The sequence below is a fragment of the Salmo trutta genome, chromosome 34 (genome assembly GCF_901001165.1).
Source record: "Salmo trutta chromosome 34, fSalTru1.1, whole genome shotgun sequence".
NCBI lineage: Eukaryota > Metazoa > Chordata > Actinopteri > Salmoniformes > Salmonidae > Salmo > Salmo trutta.
Genome location: NC_042990.1, coordinates 33,691,856 through 33,716,239, shown reverse-complemented (window position 1 = coordinate 33,716,239; position 24,384 = coordinate 33,691,856). Strand labels below are relative to the sequence as shown.

Sequence of the window (24,384 nt, the reverse complement as noted above, 5' to 3'; positions counted from 1 at the left end):
CCGGACAACGCTGGGCCAATTGTGTGCCACTCCATGGGTCTCCCGGTCGCGGCCGGCTGCGACAGAGCCTGGACTCGAACCCAGAATCTCTAGTGGCACAGCTAGCACTGCGATGCAGTACCTTAGACCACTGCACCACTCGGGAGGCCCCTGGATATAACTCTTCTATCAAGACCCATTACTTCAGTTAGAAAAATAAAAGGAAGACCTATATGGTAGGAAAATAATCAACTTGAATTCCTGCACAGTTTAAGTTCTGCCTAAGTGCTCCTCCCCCAATACTCCGACTTCCCCCCCCACCTCCAAGAGCAGGTACTCCCACATTTGACAAACATCTAGCTAGTATTAGTTACATCCTCAAACAAACGTCAGCAGCTGAAATTGTGCAGCGAGTGACACAATCCATTAACAATGCAATTGAAACAAGACAAAGAAGAGAACGAATTGAAGCCTGAAATCTCTTTCTCCTCTGTGAGACAGAAGAGCTTCCAAGCTCCTTACAGTGCTCCTCAACTTCTGTCCTCCGTTTGGTATGCAATTCTCCGTAACTCCAATGCAGCATTGAGATTCTTTCTCATTTCCTTAAAGTGTTTCTGTTCTCCGTCAACGGTGAGGCCCTTGTGATCTCAGAAGGATATATTCTGAAAGGTGGAAAATAGGATCCTTAGTATAAATGACTAAAGAGGATAAAGATATATTTGTGTGGATCAACATTTCCCCAAACTCGCTCCTGGGGACCACAAGGGGTGCACGTTTTGGTTTTGATCTAGCACTACACAGCTGATTCAAATAATCAAAGCCTGATGATGAATTCATTATTTGAATCAGCTGTGTAGTGCTAGGGCAAAAAACAAAACATGTCCCCCTTGAGGTCCCCAGGAGTTTGGGAAATGCTTGTGTACAGTAGATATAGTGTAACTCAGACGTGTCAAACTCATTCCACGGAGGGTCGAGTGTCTGGTGTTTTTAGTTTTTCCTTTCAATTTAGACCTAGACAACCAGGTGAGGGGAGTTCTTTACTAATTAGTAACCTAAATGTATCAATCAAGTACGAGGAAGGAGCAAAAACCAGCAGACACTCGGCTCTGTGTGGAATGAGTTTGACACGTGGTGTAACTGGTCTTATTACAATTTAGTTTGTCATAACAGTTAGAAATACAATAATTAGGAGAAGTGATTGATTTACCAAACAATGCCTTCCTCCCCCTCCTCTCCTAACTGAGAAATCACCTCCTTACACATGTGCCGTTTCCTCTTAAAGCCACTAAAAACCTAAAGTCCAAAAAGTAAAACATCAACCCTGTAAATGATACCGGGCCTGGCCCATTTGGTGATGGGCCAGGCCCATCACCATTGTTCCCATCATTTGGTGATGGGAACAATGTCCTTCTGCAACATAATGTCAAAATTATATAGAGGAAAGTTAACTAAATAAACATGTTCAATCAAAAGAGCAATTTTCTGCATTTTCAAATGCTTCACTTATTAGAAGAATATAATATTTCTTAGAGACTCTTCATCTTTTCCTTTATCTTGACCTTTGAATGGAAGTGAGAGTGAAGTGCATGTCTTTTTCCAGAGATCCCAGTTCAGCGCGTGAACGTCGGTCGGTCACATGTGTATCCACTGTCCCCTGATCTGTCCTTTCCAGTTGGACCGCCTCGATCGCGGCCCCTGGTGGCCCTGAGAGGGAGAGACGGCTGTCCTCTCCTCGCCACACCACAGTCCTTAGACCGTGACGAGCGAGAGACAGGCCCCAAATTAAATGAAATACAAGTCAAAACCTTAACACATCATGGCCCATGTGTGTCTTTGAGAAAGAGGTCGGTCAAGCAAATGCCATCAGCAGATTATTGGGTGGCAACGGTTGTAAAAAAGGAATGTCGTTTTTTTATTTTTTGATGATGTCGTTGCATTGCTATGGTTACAGTAAGCTCCGACCTTTCCGGTGAATTGGCGATCACATCAAATTACAGAGTGGACTCGCACTGCACTTTACACATAGTGGTGGAGGCACCTTTCTTTGTCAGTTTTAGAACACTGGGTTTCTCCGTGACGCTGTTATCGCACACAGGCCCTGTTAGAGCCTTCTGCTCGCCCTTGGCCTCCGCGTCGCCGTGACTTGGGTAGATAACCAGGAACCAGGCGGTGAGGAAACCCAGGAAGGAGCCGCCGGACGCCACCATGGGGATGACCCGCACACTACCCGTGGCGTCCACTGCCGCGCCCAGCGCCGACGCCACCAGGATCTGGGAGATGTACACCTGGCACGACAGGATGGCACAGTCGATGCCGAAGCCCCGCTTGGAATTCCCCGGGCTGTGGTGAATGTACTGGGATAGAGGGAGCGGGGAGGTGAGAGGGAGGAGAGAGAAGAGAGAGGGAGAGAGAGTAGAGAGAGGGAGAGAGAGTAGAGAGAGGGAGAGTAGAGAGAGGGAGAGTAGAGAAAGGGAGAGAAGAGAGAGGGAGAGTAGAGAGGGAGAGAAGAGAGAGGGAGAGTAGACAAAGGTAGAGTAGAGAGAGGGAGAATAGAGAGAGGGAGAGAGGGAGAGTAGAGAGAAGGAGAGAAGAGAGAGGGAGAGAAGAGAGAGGGAGAGTAGAGAGAAGGAGGGTAGAGGGAGAATAGAGAGAGAGAGGTAGAGAGGGAGAGTAGAGAGAAGGAGAGAAGAGAGAGGGAGAGTAGAGAGAGGGAGAGAAGAGAGGGAGAGAAGAGAGAAGGAGAGAAGAGAGAGGGAAAGAAGAGGGAGAGAAGAGAGTAGAGAGAGGGAGAAGAGAGAGGGAGAGTAGAGAGGGAGAGAAGAGAGAGGGAGAGTAGAGAGAGGGAGAGAAGAGAGGGAGAGAAGAGAGAGGGAGAGTAGAGAGATGGAGGGGTAGAGGGAGAATAGAGAGAGAGAGGTAGAGAGGGAGAGTAAAGAGAGGGAGAGAAAAAAGGGAGAGAAGAGAGTAGAGAGAGGGAGAGTAGAGAGAGAGGGAGAGAAGAGAGAGGGAGAGAAGAGAGAGAGATTAGAGAGAGGGAGAGAGAAGTGAGAGGGAGAATAGAGAGGAGAGAAAAGAGAGGGAGAGTAGAGAGTAGAGAGAGTAGAGAGAGTAGTGAGAGGGAGAAGAGAGAGGGAGAGAGAAGTGAGGGGAGAGTAGAGAGGAGAGAAAAGAGAGGGAGAGTAGAGAGTAGAGAGAGGGAGAGTAGAGAGATGGAAAGAAGAGAGCGGGAGAGTAGAGAGGGAGAGAAGAGAGTGAGAGTAGAGAGAGTAGAGAGGGAGAGAAGAGAGAGGGAGAGAAGAGAGAGGGAGAGAGTAGAGAGAGGGAGAGAAGAGAGAGGGATAGAAGTGAGAGGAAGAGAAGAGAGAGTAGAGAGAGGGAGAGGAGAGAGGGAGAGAAGAGGTATGGTGTAAAATAATTGCTAAATTGTCATTGTAATACACAGGGTGTTCGTAACTGACTGACTTGTACCTGGTTAAATAAATGTTACATCATTTAAAACAATGTAGATATTATATCAACCTGCGTATAACCCGTTCTGGCATCCTCTAAGGGCATCTGGCATTAGTCTTGGCATAGTGACATCAATGTTAACGTTTCTGGATCTTTTCCTGGACTGACACACAGCAGCATACAGCGTTGGGATAATCATAACAGTCAGAAGATGAAACATTACCACCGTCGGTTGGCACCTTCAATCTGCCCTGATGTAGGTCTGCAATAACATCCTTCGACAGAAGTTACTTCTACTGTTTATTGTATGTGATTTCAACTATATTTAATGAGATGTCCACTCAGTATGTTTACTTCAAAACGTTGTGGGGACATGTAATTTTTTTTTAATAAAGCCTCCAAATTTTTGCTCTCATGTTCTCACACTGGGTGTGAATACCATGACCTCTGAACAGTGAATACCATGACCTCTGAACAGTGAATACCATGACCTCTGAACAGTGAATACCATGACCTCTGAACAGTGAATACCATGACCTCTGAACAGTGAATACCATGACCTCTGAACATCATCTGGTATACTGTATATTGATCTAGTAGAAAAGTGGTTCCCGATCCAGTAGGACAGTCCCGTACCCCTTTAAACATTCAACCTCCAGCTGTGTACCCCATCTAGCACCAGGGTCAGCGCACTCTCAAATGTTGTTTTTTGCCATCATTGTAAGCCTGCCACACACACACTATACATTTATTAAACATAAGAATGAGTGTGAGTTTTTGTCACAACCCGGCTCGTGGGAAGTGACAAAGAGCTCTTATAGGACCAGGGCACAAATAATAATATAATAATAATCAATCATTTTTCTCTTTATTTAGCCATCTAACATATAAAACTTTATTTGTTCATCGAAAATTGTGAATAACTCACCACAGGTTAATGAGAAGGGTGTGCTTGAAAGGATGCACATAACTCTGCAATGTTGGATTGTATTGGAGAGCGTCATAAATGTAACGGACATATATCAGGAGCTGTGCCAGGCCCGCCACTCATCCAGCTGTAGCGCATAGAACTCACTGGCTTGTATGCGAAGCAGTAATTGTTTCAGAACATCTCCTGCCATGTCACTGATGCGTCGTGAAACAGTGTTGTTTGATGAAGGCATTGTCTGTATAGTTTTTTTGGCCTTTTCCCCCAGCATTGTCCCAGCCATATCCGCGGCAGCAGGAAGAATTAAGTCGTCCACAATAGTATGGGGCTTGCTTGTCCTAGCCACTCGGTAGCTCACCATATAAGACGCTTCTAACCCCTTCTTATTAATGGTCTCTGTTGCTTTTGTACATGTCTTACTACTCAAAAGTAGTCTTAATACTCGCTCAAAAAACTCCCGTGGCTTATTTTTCAAATTGGAATGTTTTGTATCTAAATGTCTGTGCAAGAGTGAAGGTTTCATCAGGTTGTGAGATAGTACTTTTGCACATATAACACACTGTGGCCGAGGAAAGGCACTACTCCCAATATAAGTGAACCCCAAATCAATGTAATGCTCATTGTATTTGCGCCTCTTCGATGGTCCAACGTCCCTGTCTGTTGTTCGGTGCTTTCCCTGGTAAGGGGGCAGGAGCTCTTCAGCTGCATCAGATTCACAACTGTCAGTGTCCATGCTAGCTGGGCTAACAACAAATGTAGAATTACTGATGCTAGTATTGGATGCGCTCGTGGAAGCAGAACAACTTGTGTCTTCAACAGGTGCAGGTGTAATACTGCTGGTAGTAGCAGTACTACCAGTAGAGCTGGTATGTGTCTCTATGGACGCGGGCCTTACTTTTTTTAACCATTTATCAATTTTAGAGCAAACAGAATGAGCAGCAGCTACATTTGGCTACATACGGACCGTTAGTGGAATTCCCGCGAGAGAGTAACGGTTAATGTGATTGGATGTTAATTATTTGACTAGGCTACCTGTATTTGACATTGTGTTGTTATTTTGCTGAACACTAGATGGTTTCATTTCATTTTGGCAGTGAAACGAGGCTACTCAGGCGAGAAAAAAACCTCACCCAAATGTATATCCCCGTTGGAAAATATAAATGGACTGTTAGAAAATGTGAAGATCTTTTTTTAAATATATATTTTTTAATGTGAATCACATTTTTATTTGGTGTACCCTCAGCGGCATTGCACCCCAGTTTGGAAATACCTGCATTAGGAGATGCTACTAACTAGCCTGTTATATCAGTCTATACTAACTAGCCTGTTATATCAGTCTATACTAACTAACCTGTTATATCAGTCTATACTAACTAACCTGTTATATCAGTGTCTACTAACTAACCTGTTATATCAGTCTATACTAACTAACCTGTTATATCAGTCTATACTAACTAACCTGTTATATAAGTCTATACTAACTAACCTGTTATATCAGTGTCTACTAACTAACCTGTTATATCAGTCCATACTAACTAACCTGTTATATCAGTCTATACTAACTAACCTGTTATATCAGTCTATACTAACTAACCTGTTATATCAGTCTATACTAACTAACCTGTTATATCAGTGTCTACTAACTAACCTGTTATATCAGTGTCTACTAACTAACCTGTTATATCAGTGTCTACTAACTAACCTGTTATATCAGCGTGTAACTAACTAACCTGTTATATCAGTGTCTACTAACTAGCCTGTTATATCAGTCTATACTAACTAACCTGTTATATCAGTGTCTACTAACTAACCTGTTATATCAGTCTATACTAACTAACCTGTTATATCAGTCTATACTAACTAACCTGTTATATCAGTGTCTACTAACTAACCTGTTATATCAGTGTCTACTAACTAACCTGTTATATCAGTGTCTACTAACTAACCTGTTATATCAGTGTCTACTAACTAACCTGTTATATCAGCGTGTAACTAACTAACCTGTTATATCAGTCTATACAAACTAACCTGTTACATAAGTCTATACTAACTAACCTGTTATATCAGTGTCTACTAACTAACCTGTTATATCAGTGTCTACTAACTAACCTGTTATATCAGTGTGTAACTAACTAACCTGTTATATCAGTCTATACTAACTAACCTGTTATATCAGTGTGTAACTAACTAACCTGTTATATCAGTGTCTACTAACTAACCTGTTATATCAGTCTATACTAACTAACCTGTTATATCAGTCTATACTAACTAACCTGTTATAACAGTGTCTACTAACTAACCTGTTATATCAGTCTATACTAACTAACCTGTTATATCAGTCTATACTAACTAACCTGTTATATCAGTCCATACTAACTAACCTGTTATGTCAGTGTCTACTAACTAACCTGTTATATCAGTGTCTACTAACTAACCTGTTATATCAGTGTCTACTAACTAACCTGTTATATCATTCTATACTAACTAACCTGTTATATCAGTGTTTACTAACTAACCTGTTATATCAGTCTATACTAACTAACCTGTTATATCAGTCTATACTAACTAACCTGTTATATCAGTGTTTACTAACTAACCTGTTATATCAGTGTCTACTAACTAACCTGTTATATCAGTCCATACTAACTAACCTGTTATATCAGTGTCTACTAACTAACCTGTTATATCAGTCTATACTAACTAACCTGTTATATCAGTCCATACTAACTAACCTGTTATATCAGTCTATACTAACTAACCTGTTATATCAGTGTGTAACTAACTAACCTGTTATATCAGTCTATACTAACTAACCTGTTATATCAGTCTATACTAACTAACCTGTTATATCAGTGTTTACTAACTAACCTGTTATATCAGTCTATACTAACTAACCTGCTATATCAGTCTATACTAACTAACCTGTTATATCAGTCTATACTAACTAACCTGTTATATCAGTCTATACTAACTAACCTGTTATATCAGTGTATACTAACTAACCTGTTATATCAGTGTCTACTAACTAACCTGTTATGTCAGTCTATACTAACTAACCTGTTATATCAGTCTATACTAACTAACCTGTTATATCAGTCTATACTAACTAACCTGTTATATCAGTGTCTACTAACTAACCTGTTATATCAGTCTATACTAACTAACCTGTTATATCAGTATCTACTAACTAGCCTGTTATATCAGCGTGTAACTAACTAACCTGTTATATCAGCGTGTAACTAACTAACCTGTTATATCAGTATCTACTAACTAACCTGTTATATCAGTATCTACTAACTAGCCTGTTATATCAGCGTGTAACTAACTAACCTGTTATATCAGTGTCTACTAACTAACCTGTTATATCAGTGTCTACTAACTAACCTGTTATATCAGTCCATACTAACTAACCTGTTATATCAGTCTATACTAACTAACCTGTTATATCAGTATCTACTAACTAACCTGTTATATCAGTGTCTACTAACTAACCTGTTATATCAGTCTATACTAACTAGCCTGTTATATCAGCGTGTAACTAACTAACCTGTTATATCAGTCTATACTAACTAACCTGTTATATCAGTCTATACTAACTAACCTGTTATATCAGTCTATACTAACTAACCTGTTATATCAGTCTATACTAACTAACCTGTTATATCAGTATCTACTAACTAGCCTGTTATATCAGCGTGTAACTAACTAACCTGTTATATCAGTGTCTACTAACTAACCTGTTATATCAGTGTCTACTAACTAACCTGTTATATCAGTCCATACTAACTAACCTGTTATATCAGTCTATACTAACTAACCTGTTATATCAGTCTATACTAACTAACCTGTTATATCAGTCTATACTAACTAACCTGTTATATCAGTCCATACTAACTAACCTGTTATATCAGTCTATACTAACTAACCTGTTATATCAGTGTCTACTAACTAACCTGTTATATCAGTCTATACTAACTAGCCTGTTATATCAGTGTCTACTAACTAACCTGTTATATCAGTCTATACTAACTAACCTGTTATATCAGTGTGTAACTAACTAACCTGTTATATCAGCGTGTAACTAACTAACCTGTTATATCAGTCTATACTAACTAACCTGTTATATCAGTGTCTACTAACTAACCTGTTATATCAGTCCATACTAACTAACCTGTTATATCAGTCTATACTAACTAACCTGTTATATCAGTCCATACTAACTAACCTGTTATATCAGTGTCTACTAACTAACCTGTTATGTCAGTATCTACTAACTAGCCTGTTATATCAGCGTGTAACTAACTAACCTGTTATATCAGTCTATACTAACTAACCTGTTATATCAGTCTATACTAACTAACCTGTTATATCAGTGTTTACTAACTAACCTGTTATATCAGTCTATACTAACTAACCTGTTATATCAGTGTGTAACTAACTAACCTGTTATATCAGCGTGTAACTAACTAACCTGTTATATCAGTCTATACTAACTAACCTGTTATATCAGTCTATACTAACTAACCTGTTATATCAGTGTCTACTAACTAACCTGTTATATCAGTGTTTACTAACTAACCTGTTATATCAGTGTGTAACTAACTAACCTGTTATATCAGTCTATACTAACTAACCTGTTATATCAGTTTCAACTAACTAACCTGTTATGTCAGTGTGTAACTAACTAACTAACCTGTTATATCAGTGTGTAACTAACTAACCTGTTATATCAGTCTATACTAACTAACCTGTTATATCAGTCTATACTAACTAACCTGTTATATCAGTCCATACTAACTAACCTGTTATATCAGTCTATACTAACTAACCTGTTATATCAGTCTATACTAACTAACCTGTTATATCAGTCTATACTAACTAACCTGTTATATCAGTGTATACTAACTAACCTGTTATATCAGTGTCTACTAACTAACCTGTTATATCAGTCTATACTAACTAACCTGTTATATCAGTCTATACTAACTAACCTGTTATATCAGTCTATACTAACTAACCTGTTATATCAGTATCTACTAACTAGCCTGTTATATCAGCGTGTAACTAACTAACCTGTTACATAAGTCTATACTAACTAACCTGTTATATCAGTCTATACTAACTAACCTGTTATATCAGTGTGTAACTAACTAACCTGTTATATCAGTCTATACTAACTAACCTGTTATATCAGTATGTAACTAACTAACCTTTTATGTCAGTCTATATTAACTAACCTGTTATATAAGTGTGTAACTAACTAACTAACCTGTTATGTCAGTCTATAGTAACTAACATACTAACTAACATGTTATATCAGCGTGTAACTAACTAGCTAACCTGTTATGTCAGTTTATACTAACTAACCTGTTATATCAGTGTGTAACTAACTGACTAACCTGTTATGTCAGTCTATACTAACTAACCTGTTAGGTCAGGGTATACTAACTAACCTGTTAGGTCAGTGTGTAACTAACTAACCTGTTAGGTCAGTGTGTAACTAACTAACCTGTTACATCAGTGTGTAACTAACTAGTATAGATCCTTACCTCTTTCATCTCATGGTATTGTCCCAGGAGGGCATAGGGGCAGTAGGAGATGCTCATGGAGATGATGCCCATGCTGCTGATCATCACCATGGAGACGTAGACGTTGGGGAAGATGGCCATGACAGCCGTACCGATGGAGAAGCCCAGCGTACCCAAGACGTAGATGACCTTGATGCTCAGGTCAAAGTTGTCCAGGTACTTCTGCAGTACGGCTGCAAACAACAGAATATAATTGTTTATAAGAATTTGTGAATATAACAAGGAGATGCTAAATCAAATGTATTTTATAAAGCCCTTTTTAAGTCAGCAGGTGTCACAATGTGTTTTACAGATACCCAGCCTAAAACCCCAAAGAGCAAGCAAAGCAGAAGCGAAAACAGAAGCGAAAGCGACCCTGGGAACCTAGATTTCATGTGGCCTCGTTGGTTTAGGTAACACCAGTGTTATCCACACCGTGGCTTAACTGGATGGCATTCACCACGATTTAGTGACCAGTAGCTAGTACAACATTCCTCTTGTGACTTCCTCTGGGTGTTTAGATCCTGGGTGGCTGTACAGCTCTTTGTGAGTAGTCTGACTGTACTTGTACAGGTCGTCTCAGCTCACTAGCTCATCACGGTCTAACCCTCCAGCACGTGAACAGAGCCACAGATAGCACATTGGGTGAAGACTGTGTGCACATTGTTCAGTACCGTTTTTATAGCTGCCTCAAAGCACACGGCCTGCACATGCCTGTGTATGGGCATGTGCGCTCATTCATTCATTGGTCACTTCATTTATTTGTTTTTTCACTCGTTCGCTCATTCGTCCGTCCGTCCATCCATCCATCCATCCTTCCTTTCATCCATCATTCAACTCAGTGACTGGTCAGCGACCTGAGCAGGAGGCAGCTGTCAGGGCGTAGATGACCAGCCCCCAGCAGCCCATCTGAACTCCTTTGTGGTAGTTCTGCAGATCCGTGGAGTTAGCAGGAGCCTGGAGAGAGGAGATAAAACAAGTCAGCTTAGTTACTGAGAGAGAATGTGAGGCTGGTATCCCAGAGGTTAGAGAAGCGGGCCAGCAACCAGAGTTCAGCAGGTTCAAATCACAGGTCGGCAAGAAAATCTGGTGTGGAGTGAGTTTTTTGTGTGATCAATAGTTTTTTATTTGCAGAAGACAAGGAAAAAATACAAATGTACATTTATGCCCAAAAATAATGCTTTGCCCAAAATAAATACAATTGTCTTTATAATAACGTGACACAATGACCTTGGAGTCCCAGCAGCCTTACCGTGGGGTCTCCGTGGTAAATGACCTGGCCCATGAAGTCAGTGTAGAAGACGGCCTCAGCTATGATGGAAAACCAGGTGAGGAGATGACAGACACACAGCCTCATCAGCTCTGGAGGCATCTTCAGCATGGACAGCCACAGCAGCCTGACCGTGGTCTCCGTCTCCCCCTCCTCACTCTCTGTGTCCCCGCTGGAGTTGGTGTTGCCCGACTGGTGGCGCGCTCTGGGGTTCTGCTGTCTCCTCTTCTGTCTCCGCTGCACCTCGTAGATGTCGTTTAAGCTGCGTGAGGACTTGATGAGCAGCGCGGCGTTGGCTCTCCGGTAGCGGTAGCGGTGGGAACCCACGCGGCCGTAGTAGGAGAAGGTGCAGGACGGCTTGCGGTAGAAGATGTGGCGACGGTGCCGCGTGGAGGCGTTGGTGCTGGCCGAGGTCTTCATGACCGAGCGGGCGTGTCCGTTGGCGCCCTTGCCCAAGCCGTTGGCGTGCGCCCGGCCGTTGGGCGTCTTCTGCTCGTTGACCTGGTTGTTGAGCAGCTCCTCCTCCCCGTCGCGGTCCTGCTCCTGCAGAAACTGGGACAGCCGGCAGATCTTTTTGGAGGTTTTGAGGAGGTCCTGGCTGCCTGTGCTGCTGCTGCGGCGTGGTGGAGAGCCGTGGTAGGATGATAGGTGGTCGGTGAAGATAGAGGGCTCGATGTGGCGCAGGAACAAAGCATCATGGTCCAGGTGATCTAGTGATGCATCGGTCATTTGCAGCACAGAGTCAGACTTGGACCTCACCATCTCCACACCCAGGAAGTCCATGTTAATGTCGCGCAACGAGCGCCCGTCCTCGCCCCCCTCTCCGTAGAACTCGTAACGGTCACAAGGGTCATAGATGTCGTCTTCTCCAATGAGCTCCATGTGGGGGGTGTTGTGGCCGTGGAGCTTCCCCAGGGTGTCGTTGACCTTGTTGGCAGTGGAGGAGGCAGCGTCAGCCTCCTCGTCCAGCCGGTCCTGCTGGGGGCTGTACCGCTGCTCCTCGATGCTGAACAGATGCAGAGCCACCGAGATGGTGAACAAGATGGCGGCGAAGAAGAAGAGGATCTGCTCCTGGGACTTGAAGATTGAGCCCAGGAAGGTGTGGGTCCAGTCCAGACCGCCCAGCGCGTAGCCCACCGCTCCCCCACAACCTGGCGCAGACACACACATCATTTCCTCTTTGAGAATACTCAATCTATCAAAACTTTCACAGACATTACAGACACAGGTATGTGCATGGAAATATCCTGCTACTAAGACGTGTTTCATACCAGAGGAGAAGGCATGGATGTTGAGGGCCATGTCTTGTTCTTCGGTGTCCGCCACGTCTAGTAGGTAGGCCCTTATGGGACCCTCCGTGGCGTCTGCACTGAAGTCCAGCACCACCACTCCGAGCACCGTCAGAACGATCCCTATGGGCTGGTTATTTGGCACGTCGCCGACGGCAAGACCTTGAACACAACCAGAGACTGAGTTAGTATCCTAGCTGGTACAACAGGTTCAGAAAACCATAGGCCTAATTCACAGACAGAGAGAAAGTTGGACACAGAGACCATTCCAGCAATATCCATCTTAGTTCCTTTCAGCTCTCCAACTAGGAGCACACTGCTGGATCGATAGAGAGAGAGAGATGGAGAGAGAGATGAAAAGAGAGGGAGAGAGAGATGGAGAGAGATGAAAAGAGGGAGAGAGAGAGGGAGAGATGAGAGAGAGATGGAGAGAGAGAGATGAGAGAGAGATGGAGAGAGAGAGATGAGAGATAGAGAGATGGAGAGAGAGATAAAAAGAGAAAGAGATGGAGAGATGAGAGAGATGGAGAGAGAGAGATAGAGATGGAGAGATGAGAGCGAGATGGAGAGAGAAAGATATGGAGAGAGAGAGCGATGAGAGAGAGATGAGAGAGATATGGAGAGAGAGATATGGATAGAGAGAGAGATATGGAGAGAGAGATATATGGAGAGAGGGAGAGAGAGATATATGGAGAGAGGGAGAGAGAGAGAGAGAGGTGGGGAGAGAGAGAGATGGAGAGAGCGATTGAGAGAGATTTGCACATGTGAATCAATACCCGATTAGTGGGTTACGCCTTCTTACACACACACACACACACACACACACACACACACACACACACACACACACACACACACACACACACACACGGCACACACACACACACACAAAATAGATCCCAAATTCATACAACCAGTAGGCCTAGGCTACATAAAAAAAACGATAAAAAGCAATAAGTCTGATGCAACAGATCAGAATGTTTAACTTTAAAATGTTGATAAACTATTATTTCTTTACATTATAAGCACAGCAACGCACACAAGTCAGGAAGCTATGTGCGAATGTTCATTATGCTATTAGCGGAAAACACAGTCAAAAGTGCATCCCATATGCAAGAGGTTTCATGTGACAGATGAAAATAACCCTTAGAAATGTAGAAAGGTATGTAACGTGCTGAGGAAGCCTGCCTTCCGTTGCCTATGTATTTACTGTTTGAGATGCTGCAGCAGCTCTCAACTGTCTGACAGATTTTTCTGCTCAAAGGCTCTGTATCTGTATGCCGAACACGTGATAAATAAGATACATAACAAATGTACTGTACACACACACGCCAATTTAATTCCATTCAATTATGCAAATTAACCTATAGACCGATAAGCAAGACCAGTCAAATGTATTTCCACCAATTAAGAGGCTAAAAAGCATTATTTCGCAATTAGATTTTTTTCTTCTTCTCCCGGCTGGTGTCAATTTTATTTATCGGCTGTTCTATTTATTTATTTTTAGGCCCAAATCTGGCTATTGCTGGCTAACAGAAACCCTGACACACCACTATATACCCTAGGTCATTCATAGCCCATAATGCCTTACGTGGTGTGTGACTACTCACATTGCCCTTGTCTGGTCCAAGCTGTGACCTTGTCTTACCCAGAGGTTTAGTATTACCCCAAAGGACATTGGTTCATGGCACACACTGACATTTATGACATATATCACCTCAAAGACCAGGAAACACGTCAAGGTTGACTGGATCATATGTACCCTTATGGCTACAGAGAACATCTAGATGTTACCTCATCTTTATGTTACCTCATCTAGATGTTACCTCATCTATATGTTACCTCATCTATATGTTACCTCATCTTTATGTTACCTCATCTATATGGTACCTCATCTATATGGTACCTCATCAAGATGTTACCTCATCAAGATATTACCTCATCTATATGGTACCTCATCTATATGGTACCTCATCTATATGGTACCTCATCTATATGTTACCTCATCTATATGGTACCTCATCTATATGGTACCTCATCTATATGTTACCTCATCTATATGGTACCTCCTCTATATGGTACCTCATCTATATGTTACCTCATCTATATGGTACCTCATCTATATGGTACCTCATATATATGTTACCTCATCTATATGGTACCTCATCTATATGGTACCTCATCTATATGGTACCTCATCTATATGTTACCTCATGTTTATGTTACCTCATCTTTATGTTACCTCATCTTTATGTTACCTCATCTATATGGTACCTCATCTATATGTTACCTCATCTTTATGTTACCTCATCTATATGGTACCTCATCAAGATGTTACCTCATCAAGATGTTACCTCATCTATATGGTACCTCATCTATATGTTACCTCATCTTTATGTTATCTCATCTATATGGTACCTCATCTATATGTTACCTCATCAAGATGTTACCTCATCTATATGGTACCTCATCTATATGGTACCTCATCTATATGTTACCGCATCTATATGTTACCTCATCGGAACACTCCTGTTCTGGTCACACCAATGCAGAGTTATCAAAACAAGCATCTTATTCATCAAAATATAATTTATAATACAAACCAGCCATGAAAGCTTGTGTTTCATTGCCGTAAAACAAAACAAAGCCAAAGCCTTATCGTAAGCGTCATTAGTGTCAATTTCACTGGGAATGTAAACTCTTAGTAGTGAATTTCCATCATAACATTGAGCCCAGAGGAACTCCCTGCACACAACAACAAACAAGTCATTTTTCAGAACCTCTCATTAAAGGGGAAAAACTATTCTGAAAATATTTAGCTAATCAACAATGACCACAGAAGAGGAAGAGAGGTGTACAAGTTGAAGAAAGAAAGAAGTCTGTACTGAGTCTGTGTGTAGTCAGTCAGTGTGTAGTTAGTGTGTAGTCAGTCTGTGTGTAGTTAGTCAGTGTGTAGTCAGTCAGTGTGTAGTCAGTATGTGTGTAGTTAGTATGTAGTCAGTCTGTGTGTAGTCAGTCTGTGTGTAGTTAGTGTGTAGTCAGTCTGTGTGTAGTCAGTCTGTGTAGTCAGTCTGTGTGTAGTTAGTGTGTAGTCAGTCTGTGTGTAATCAGTCTGTGTGTAGTCAGTCAGTGTGTAGTCAGTCTGTGTGTAGTCAGTCTGTGTGTACTCAGTCTGTGTGTAGTTAGTGTGTAGTCAGTCTGTGTGTAGTCAGTCTGTGTAGTCAGTCTGTGTGTAGTTAGTGTGTAGTCAGTCAGTGTGTAGTCAGTCAGTGTGTAGTCAGTCTGTGTGTAGTCAGTCTGTGTGTAGTCAGTCTGTGTGTAGTTAGTGTGTAGTCAGTCTGTGTGTAGTCAGTCTGTGTGTAGTTAGTGTGTAGTCAGACTGTGTGTAGTCAGTCTGTGTGTAGTCAGTCTGTGTGTAGTTAGTGTGTAGTCAGTCTGTGTGTAGTCAGTCTGTGTGTAGTCAGACTGTGTGTAGTCAGTCTGTGTGTAGTCAGTCTGTGTGTAGTTAGTGTGTAGTCAGTCTGTGTGTAGTCAGTCTGTGTGTAGTCAGTCTGTGTGTAGTTAGTGTGTAATCAGACTGTGTGTAGTCAGTCTGTGTGTAGTTAGTGTGTAGTCAGACTGTGTGTAGTCAGTCAGTGTGTAGTCAGTCAGTGTGTAGTCAGTCTGTGTGTAGTCAGTCTGTGTGTAGTCAGTCTGTGTGTACGTAGTAAGCAAAGCCTTTCTTCCTGACAATGGAATGGCTGACGGGGTGACGCGCAGTGAGCTAGCGCTGGAGACAGGAAGTAGCTCCAGATAGGCATTGAAAGGTAAGAAGGAGGGCACAACAGGAAACGTGTCCCTGTGAACTGGTTCCCAGTCCTTTCCCATGTTACGGAGAATGACAGTTCACACACACACCGCCTGGCCCAGCAGGTCAGCGGACACAGGAGTCTGTAGTCTCGCTGCTTCTTGTTCTCAGCAAGCTACTGTGACCCACAGCACTGGGAGCTGAGCTAGGGGTGACGCCGCAAAAAAATAGCTGCTCTGGGAGGGTTACGACGAGGGCACTGAGCCAACACACACATTCACAGAAACGTGCACACACGTACATACACCTCTCTCCAACACTCTTCAAAGCAACGTGGGCCAACTAAATCAAATCCAATCCAATTGAAATCCAGGACCTGTCAAACTTTTCAGTTTGTTCAGTGACCCATGGAGCCACATCACCAGCAAGCAGAGAAAGTAAAGCCACTTTTCCTCTCCCTTCCACTACTACCAGACTCTTCAGTTCTACTTGGTGGACTGTCCTGAAGCCGGCAGCAAAACAACTCCATGGGTTATCTATCGATCTTCTCCTCTGCTGAACCTTGAAAGCACGGAGCGAAATGGATCCCTTCTCTCTTCCGCCTGCACACAGTGAGGCACTTAGGGTCACTTCCACTGATAATGAATTTACCATAGCCGATGGCTGGCTAATGTAGGATGTGAAACTTTTGGTGTGCGACACGTTGCATTAGAACAAAGTTGAAGTTATAGAACCAGGCTTTTTCCTGACCTTCCTAAACTCAGGAGAACCACAGAGAGACACAGCCAGAGCTACTTTTCAATTCAATTTGCTTCATATCACATTCCAGAAGAGGGCTTATTAGGTGAGGTAGAAAGCCTGCCGGACAGACTGGCTGCTCTCACTGATAACAACAGAGAACATAATTAGTCTATTCTGTGAACTCAATCATGTCTCTCTCTCTGATTTACATTTAGCAGACACTCTCTTATCCAGAGAGACTTATAGTAGGGAGTGCATACATTTTCCCTGTACTGGTCCCCCGTGGGAATCAAACCCACAAACCTGGCATTGCAAGTGCCTTACTCTAGCAACTGAGCCACACACACACACACACACACACACACACACACACACACACACACACACACACACACACACACACACACACACACACACACACACACACACATACACACATACACACACACACACACACACACACACACACACACACACACACACACACACACACACACACACACACACACACAGAACACACACACACACAGGATACACACAGGATACACACACACACACACACAAAATAGATCCCAAATTCATACAACCAGTAGGCCTAGGCTACATAAAAAAAACATTAAAAGTAATGAGTCTGATGTAACAGATCAGAATGTTTAACTTTAAAATGTTGATAAACTATTATTTCTTTACATTATAAGCACAGCAACGCACACAAGTCAGGAAGCTACGTGTGAATGTTCATTATGCTATTAGCGGAAAAACACTATTGTCAAAAGCGCACCCCATATGCGAGCGGTTTCACGTGACAGAGATGAAAATATCTGTTAGAAATGTAGAAAGATAAGAGATCTAAATGAGGAAGACACATTTCAATTGAAGTCATTCAGTTGTACAACTGACTAGGTATCCCCCCTTTCCCTTTCCCTAATATGCAACAACTAGCATGGGTTGCTAATATGAGTAGGATTGTTCTTTTGGCTACTGGACAATGAAAGAAAGCTGATATCAAATAATTGCCACTACTGATATGCTCTGATTTTGGCTAGGCTACTTTGAAGCAAGGTAAGACATGCCTCATAATATTTAGTAAAACGTTCAGGTTTCAAACAATGAAGTATATATTTTTAAAATGCATCCTGCCTCCAGCTCATTGCAAAGTGGTGTGTGATGCACTGATGAAGCCTTGCATCTGTTGCCTATACATTTGCTGTTTGAGATGCTGTAGCAGCAGCTCTCACTCTGTCTGACAGATTTCCCGCCCAAATGCTCTTTATCTGTATGATGTCTGCGTGTGATAAATAAAGATACATAACGAATATACTGTACACACACCAATTTAATTACACTAAATTTTGCAAATTAACCTATAGACCGATAAGCATGACCAGTCAAATGCATTTACACCGACTGGTATTTCCATGAATTAATAGGCTGAAAAGCATTTCGCAACGGAATTTTTTATTGTTCTTAACCCCTCCTAACCCCCAGTTCCAACGCTGGTCCTCTGTAGCTCAGTTGGTGCTTGTAACACCAGGATAGTGGGTTTGATTCCTGGGACCACCCATATTTTAAATGAATGCATACATTACTGTAGTTGCTTTGGAAAAAATACATGTTTTTATCACACCCATTGTATACGCAGTGGTGGAAAAAGTACCCAATTTTCATACTTGAGTATAAGTAAAGATACCTTAACAGAAAATGATTCAAGTGAAAGTGAAAGTCACCTAGTAAAATACTACTTGAGTAAAAGTCTAAAAGTATTTTGTTTTAAATATACTTAAGTATCAAAAGTAAAAGTATAGATCATTTAAAATTCCTCATATTATGCAAACCAAACGGCATGATTTTCTTGTTTTAAAAATTTACGGATAGCCAGGGGCACACTCCAACACTCAGACATCATTTACAAACAAAGCGTTTGTGTTAAGCCTGTTTAGTGTTTAGTGAGTCCGCCAGATCAGATGCAGTAGGGATGACCAGGAGTTTTCTTTTTAAGTGTGTGAATCAGACCGTTTTCCTGTCCTGCTAAGCATTCAAAATGTACCGAGTACTTTTGGGTGTAGAAAGTACATTATTTTCTTTAGGATTGTAGTGGAGTAAAAGCAAAAGTTGTCAAAAATATAAATAATAAAGTAAAGTACAGATACTCCAAAAAACTACTTAAGTAGTACTTTAAAGTATTTTTACTTAAGTACTTTACACCTGTCACGTCCTGGCCAGTATAAGGGTTAATTAGTATTGTAGTTTGGTCAGGACGTGGCAGAGGGTATTTGTTTTATGTGGTTCAGGGTGGTGTGTTTGTTTAAAGGGTGTTTGATTTAGTATTTCCGGGTTTTTGGTTGATGGTCTATGTTTATGTATTTCTATGTGTAGTCTGGTGAGTGTGTTCTATGTTTGGTTAATTGGGGTTGGGACTCTCAGTTGAAGGCAGGTGTTGTCTATCTGCCTTTGATTGAGAGTCCCATATATTAGGGTGTGTTTGTTAGGTGTGGGTGATTGTTCCGTGTTTAGCGTAAGTAAGCCTAACAGGACTGTCAGTTTATCGTTCGTTTTCTTGTTTGTTGTTTTGTATTCGTGTTGATTTAATTAAATGTTCAAAATGAACAACTGCACACCTGCTGCGTATTGGTCTACCTTTTCCGATGACGATTTCGCATTATCGTCAGAAGACGAAGATATCAACTGTGACAACACCACTGGGTATACGGTCTGATATACCATGGCTGTCAGCCAATCAGCATTCAGGGCTCGAACCACCCAGTTTATAATATATTATTTATTACCTATGAGTGACCCGTTGAGGAAGAGTGCCACTCCGAACAGCACGCCCACACACAGGGCCAGGATGAAAGGACGTCGCCGGCCCCATTTCAGGGTGCAGCGATCGCTGGCTGAGCCAATCAGAGGTGTGAAGATCAGGCCCAGGATGGGGCTCAGGAACCAGGTCAGGCTGTAATACTGTTCTGGAAGACCTGGAGATCGACAGGAAGGAAACGAGAAGGGGATTAGGGTTAGGGTTTATCATCAAATATAAACGCAACACGTAAAGCGTTGGTCCCATGTTTCATTAGTGGAAATAAAAGATCCTCGAATTATTCCATGTGCACAAAAAGCTGATTACACACACTCATCTTCTCTAGGCTATTAAGGCTATCTGCATGTTTCTGTCATCTTGGCCAAAGTAGCCCTTTCACGTAGTGTTACTTGCTGAATGACAAGGCAGATTCGGTGAAGTGTGCCAATTCACTGGCTACTACGCAGGCACAGAATGGAGTCCTGGTGTACATAAATGGGGTAGCCTACATGCTAGTAATATGCAAGTAACAACACCATCTTAGAAGGACACTTGTGGGTGATTGTCATTCATCCATCGTCTTATCCAACAAACTGATATTTGGAAACATTTTGTCACAATGAATCATATCAGCTGTCCGTTCTGTGTTTAAGATCCATTCAAGTGCAATACGTTAGATGAAGCCTATTCTGCCTTCTATTCTTTTGGCCAAGTGCCTTTTGATTTGGCGCCATCCAGTGGCTGTTTCGTGTAGCCGCAGCTAGCCTGTACTCCGCTGTGCTACTTCTTTGTTGGTGGTAAAACAGGAAAAATAGGAAATGATGCAGTTCAGCCTCATTGTTGGAAAAGAGTGACGTAATACAGCGGATTATCTTCTGCCATCCTTCTCGTTAAGCCTTCGTTAAGAATTGCCTGTAAATACAAATAATTTCTAAGATGTTCATCTTTTAGTATTGTAAGTATTTTCTGCAGGTCATGTTTTAATTCTGAGTTTTTAAGTAAATCGATTACATGTATTCCCTCGTTAGCCTAGCCTACCTGTGAAGTGCTGTTTTGGAGCTAGCTTCTCTCTACATGTGATTTCGCTTCACACTTAATTAAATTAGCTTACATGTTATATACTAATCCTATTTAGAACAATATTCAAGCAGGATATGTTTTTTATGTACAGTGTTGGTCAAGTATTGTATTGTTCACTATGTGACTATGAAACGTCGGTTAGACTCTGTTGTGCATTAGTAATGCCTTTTAGTCTGAGATGCTCCAATGATAAAAATGTTCAGTATTGCTACAGTTTTACACCGTTTCATCTATAAAACTGGAGGTTTATGGAAAGCCTATCCCTGACTCTGGTTAAGTTCTTGACTGGGGTTTGGCTGGCTGTCACATTATGGTTGCATACACCTTAAGGAGGACAAGGCCACACCCCCTTATCATGTTAGACGAGGCCACACCCCCTTATCATGTTAGACGAGGCCACACCCCCTTATCATGTTAAACGAGGCCACACCCCCTCATCATGTTAGACGAGGCCACACCCCCTCATCATGTTAGACGAGGCCGCACCCCCTCATCATGTTAGATGAGGCCACACCCCCTCATCATGTCAGACGAGGCAATACCCCCTCATCATGTTAGACGAGGCCACACCCCCTCATCATGTTAGACGAGGCCACACCCCCTCATCATGTTAGACGAGGCCACACCCCCTCATCATGTTAGACGAGGCCACACCCCCTCATCATGTCAGACAAGGCCACACCCCCTTATCATGTTAGACAAGGCCACACCCCCTCATCATGTTAGACGAGGCCACACTCCCTCATCATGTTAGACGAGGCCGCACCCCCTCATCATGTTAGACGAGGCCACACCCCCTCACCATGTTAGACGAGGCCACACCCCCTCATCATGTTAGACGAGGCCACACCCCCTCATCATGTTAGACGAGGCCGCACCCCCTCATCATGTTAGACGAGGCCACACCCCCTCATCATGTTAGAAGAGGCCACACCCCCTCATCATGTCAGATGAGGCCATACCCCCTCATCATGTTAGACGAGGCCACACCCCCTCATCATGTCAGACGAGGCCACACCCCCTCAACATGTTAGATGAGGCCACACCCCCTCATCATGTTAGACGAGGCCGCACCCCCTCATCATGTTAGACGAGGCCACACCCCCTCATCATGTTAGATGAGGCCACACCCCCTCATCATGTCAGACGAGGCCACACCCCCTCATCATGTCAGACGAGGCCACACCACCTCATCATTTTAGACGAGGCCACACCCCCTCATCATGTTAGAGGCCACACCCCCTCATCATAAACGAGGCCACACCCCCTCATCATGTTAAACGAGGCCACACCCCCTCATCATGTCAGACGAGGCCACACCCCCTCATCATGTCAGACAAGGCCACACCCCCTCATCATGCCTTCTCCACAGATATTGTGTCTCACATGTCTGATTTATGGCTCAACAGTAGCCTGTAACAAGTTCAGTTCCTTCTAATGACAGGTGGATTGACAAGAGAGAAACAGTGAGAATAAATAATGATGCCAATGTATTTACTTAACCCTTATTTTACCAGGTAAGTTGACTGAGAACATATTCCCTTTACAGCAACAACCTGGGGAATAGTTACAGGGGGAGAGGAGGGGGATGAATGAGCCAATTGGAAGCTGGGGATGATTAGGTGGCCAGGTTGGGAATTTAGTCAGGACACCAGGAGTTAACACCCCTACTCTTAAAATAAGCGCCATGGGATCTTTAGTGACCACAGAGAGTCAGGACACCTGTTTAACATCCCATCTGAAAGGCAGCACCTAAACTCAGGGGAATGTCCCCTAAACTGCCATGGGGTATTGGGCTCTCATTAGACCAGAGGTTCCTACTGGCCCTCCAACACCACTTCCAGCAGCATCTGGCCTCCCATCCAGGACCAACCCTGCTTAGCTTCAGAAGCAAGCCAACAGCAGGGTGCAGGGTGGTATGCTGCTGCAGCCTAGCAGGTGTAACTATAACACTGACTGAGTGCAGAAAGGCTGCTCAGAAAGAACGACAGAAAGAAAGAAAGAGAAACAAAAAAAGAGAGAGAAAGAGCGACAGAAAGAGAGAGAAAAATTCCAGACTCACACCGCGTATCTGAATGTGCAGTATTAACATGAACCAGACCTGCAACAATGTCAGTTCTGCAAAGTGCTTATGTTCTCTCTCGTCAGGCTAAGCTTCTGGCACCCCTGTCCCAAAACCGCAGGAACAGGCTCGTACAGTCCTTAAGGTCACCGGGCTACAGGCCTGCCCTGCCTCACACAGATGCCACAGGTCCACGGCTTGGCAGTACTTTTCTATTCATCTGCCCTGCTTTGCTATGTGGGTTAGAGATTGCAGGGTGCATTTATAAAACAGTCACTCCATGGAGTGAACTGAGTGACACGTCAAAAAAGAACTGGTTAACACAGAGATCATTTTGTTGATCATTTTCAATGAAGCAAAGTGATCATTTATAATATAAAACTTTACCAGTGAGAACAAATCTCACATTTCATTCTAAGAACTCTGGAATCAGCCTACAAAAATAAATCAAAAGAGTAGGCTACTCTTATACCTGCTCAGAAAATGTTCTAAGTTTCCCACTGGGAACGCACTGGTCGAATCAATGTTGTTTCCACTATAGTGGGTTATGGTCTTATCAGAGTGTAGACTAGTGGGTTACGGTCTTATCAGAGTGTAGACTAGTGGGTTATGGTCTTATCAGAGTGTAGACTAGTGGGTTACGGTCTTATCAGAGTGTAGACTAGTGGGTTATGGTCTTATCAGAGTGTAGACTAGTGGGTTACGGTCTTATCAGAGTGTAGACTAGTGGGTTATGGTCTTATCAGAGTGTAGACTAGTGGGTTATGGTCTTATCAGAGTGTAGACTAGTGGGTTACGGTCTTATCAGAGTGTAGACTAGTGGGTTATGGTCTTATCAGAGTGTAGACTAGTGGGTTACGGTCTTATCAGAGTGTAGACTAGTGGGTTATGGTCTTATCAGAGTGTAGACTAGTGGGTTACGGTCTTATCAGAGTGTAGACTAGTGGGTTATGGTCTTATCAGAGTGTAGACTAGTGGGTTACGGTCTTATCAGAGTGTAGACTAGTGGGTTACGGTCTTATCAGAGTGTAGACTAGTGGGATATGGTCTTATCAGAGTGTAGACTAGTGGGTTATGGTCTTATCAGAGTGTAGACTAGTGGGTTATGGTCTTATCAGAGTGTAGACTAGTGGGTTATGGTCTTATCAGAGTGTAGACTAGTGGGTTATGGTCTTATCAGAGTGTAGACTAGTGGGTTACGGTCTTATCAGAGTGTAGACTAGTGGGTTACGGTCTTATCAGAGTGTAGACTAGTGGGATATGGTCTTATCAGAGTGTAGACTAGTGGGTTATGGTCTTATCAGAGTGTAGACTAGTGGGTTACGGTCTTATCAGAGTGTAGACTAGTGGGTTACGGTCTTATCAGAGTGTAGACTAGTGGGTTACGGTCTTATCAGAGTGTAGACTAGTGGGTTATGGTCTTATCAGAGTGTA

The 24,384-nt window shown here is 42.7% G+C and overlaps 1 protein-coding gene across 3 annotated transcripts in view; it reads right to left on the bottom strand.

Annotated features, from left to right (window-relative positions):
• Positions 1 to 526: 526 nt before the first annotated feature.
• The window catches only part of LOC115174062 (solute carrier family 45 member 4-like), a 65,276-nt gene continuing 41,418 nt past the window's right edge, over positions 527 to 24,384 (bottom strand). For 2 of the 3 annotated variants that reach the window (XM_029732705.1, XM_029732704.1), the window contains 6 exons: positions 19,798 to 19,986; positions 12,466 to 12,645; positions 11,177 to 12,345; positions 10,782 to 10,881; positions 9,907 to 10,118; positions 527 to 2,333 (listed from right to left, as the gene is read on the bottom strand). In XM_029732705.1, coding sequence (XP_029588565.1) covers positions 1,971 to 2,333; positions 9,907 to 10,118; positions 10,782 to 10,881; positions 11,177 to 12,345; positions 12,466 to 12,645; positions 19,798 to 19,986 — 2,213 coding nt within the window. In that variant the 3' untranslated portion in view covers positions 527 to 1,970. The remainder of the gene's footprint in view (positions 2,334 to 9,906; positions 10,119 to 10,781; positions 10,882 to 11,176; positions 12,346 to 12,465; positions 12,646 to 19,797; positions 19,987 to 24,384) is intronic. The other variant, XR_003871718.1, reaches the window with a different exon arrangement.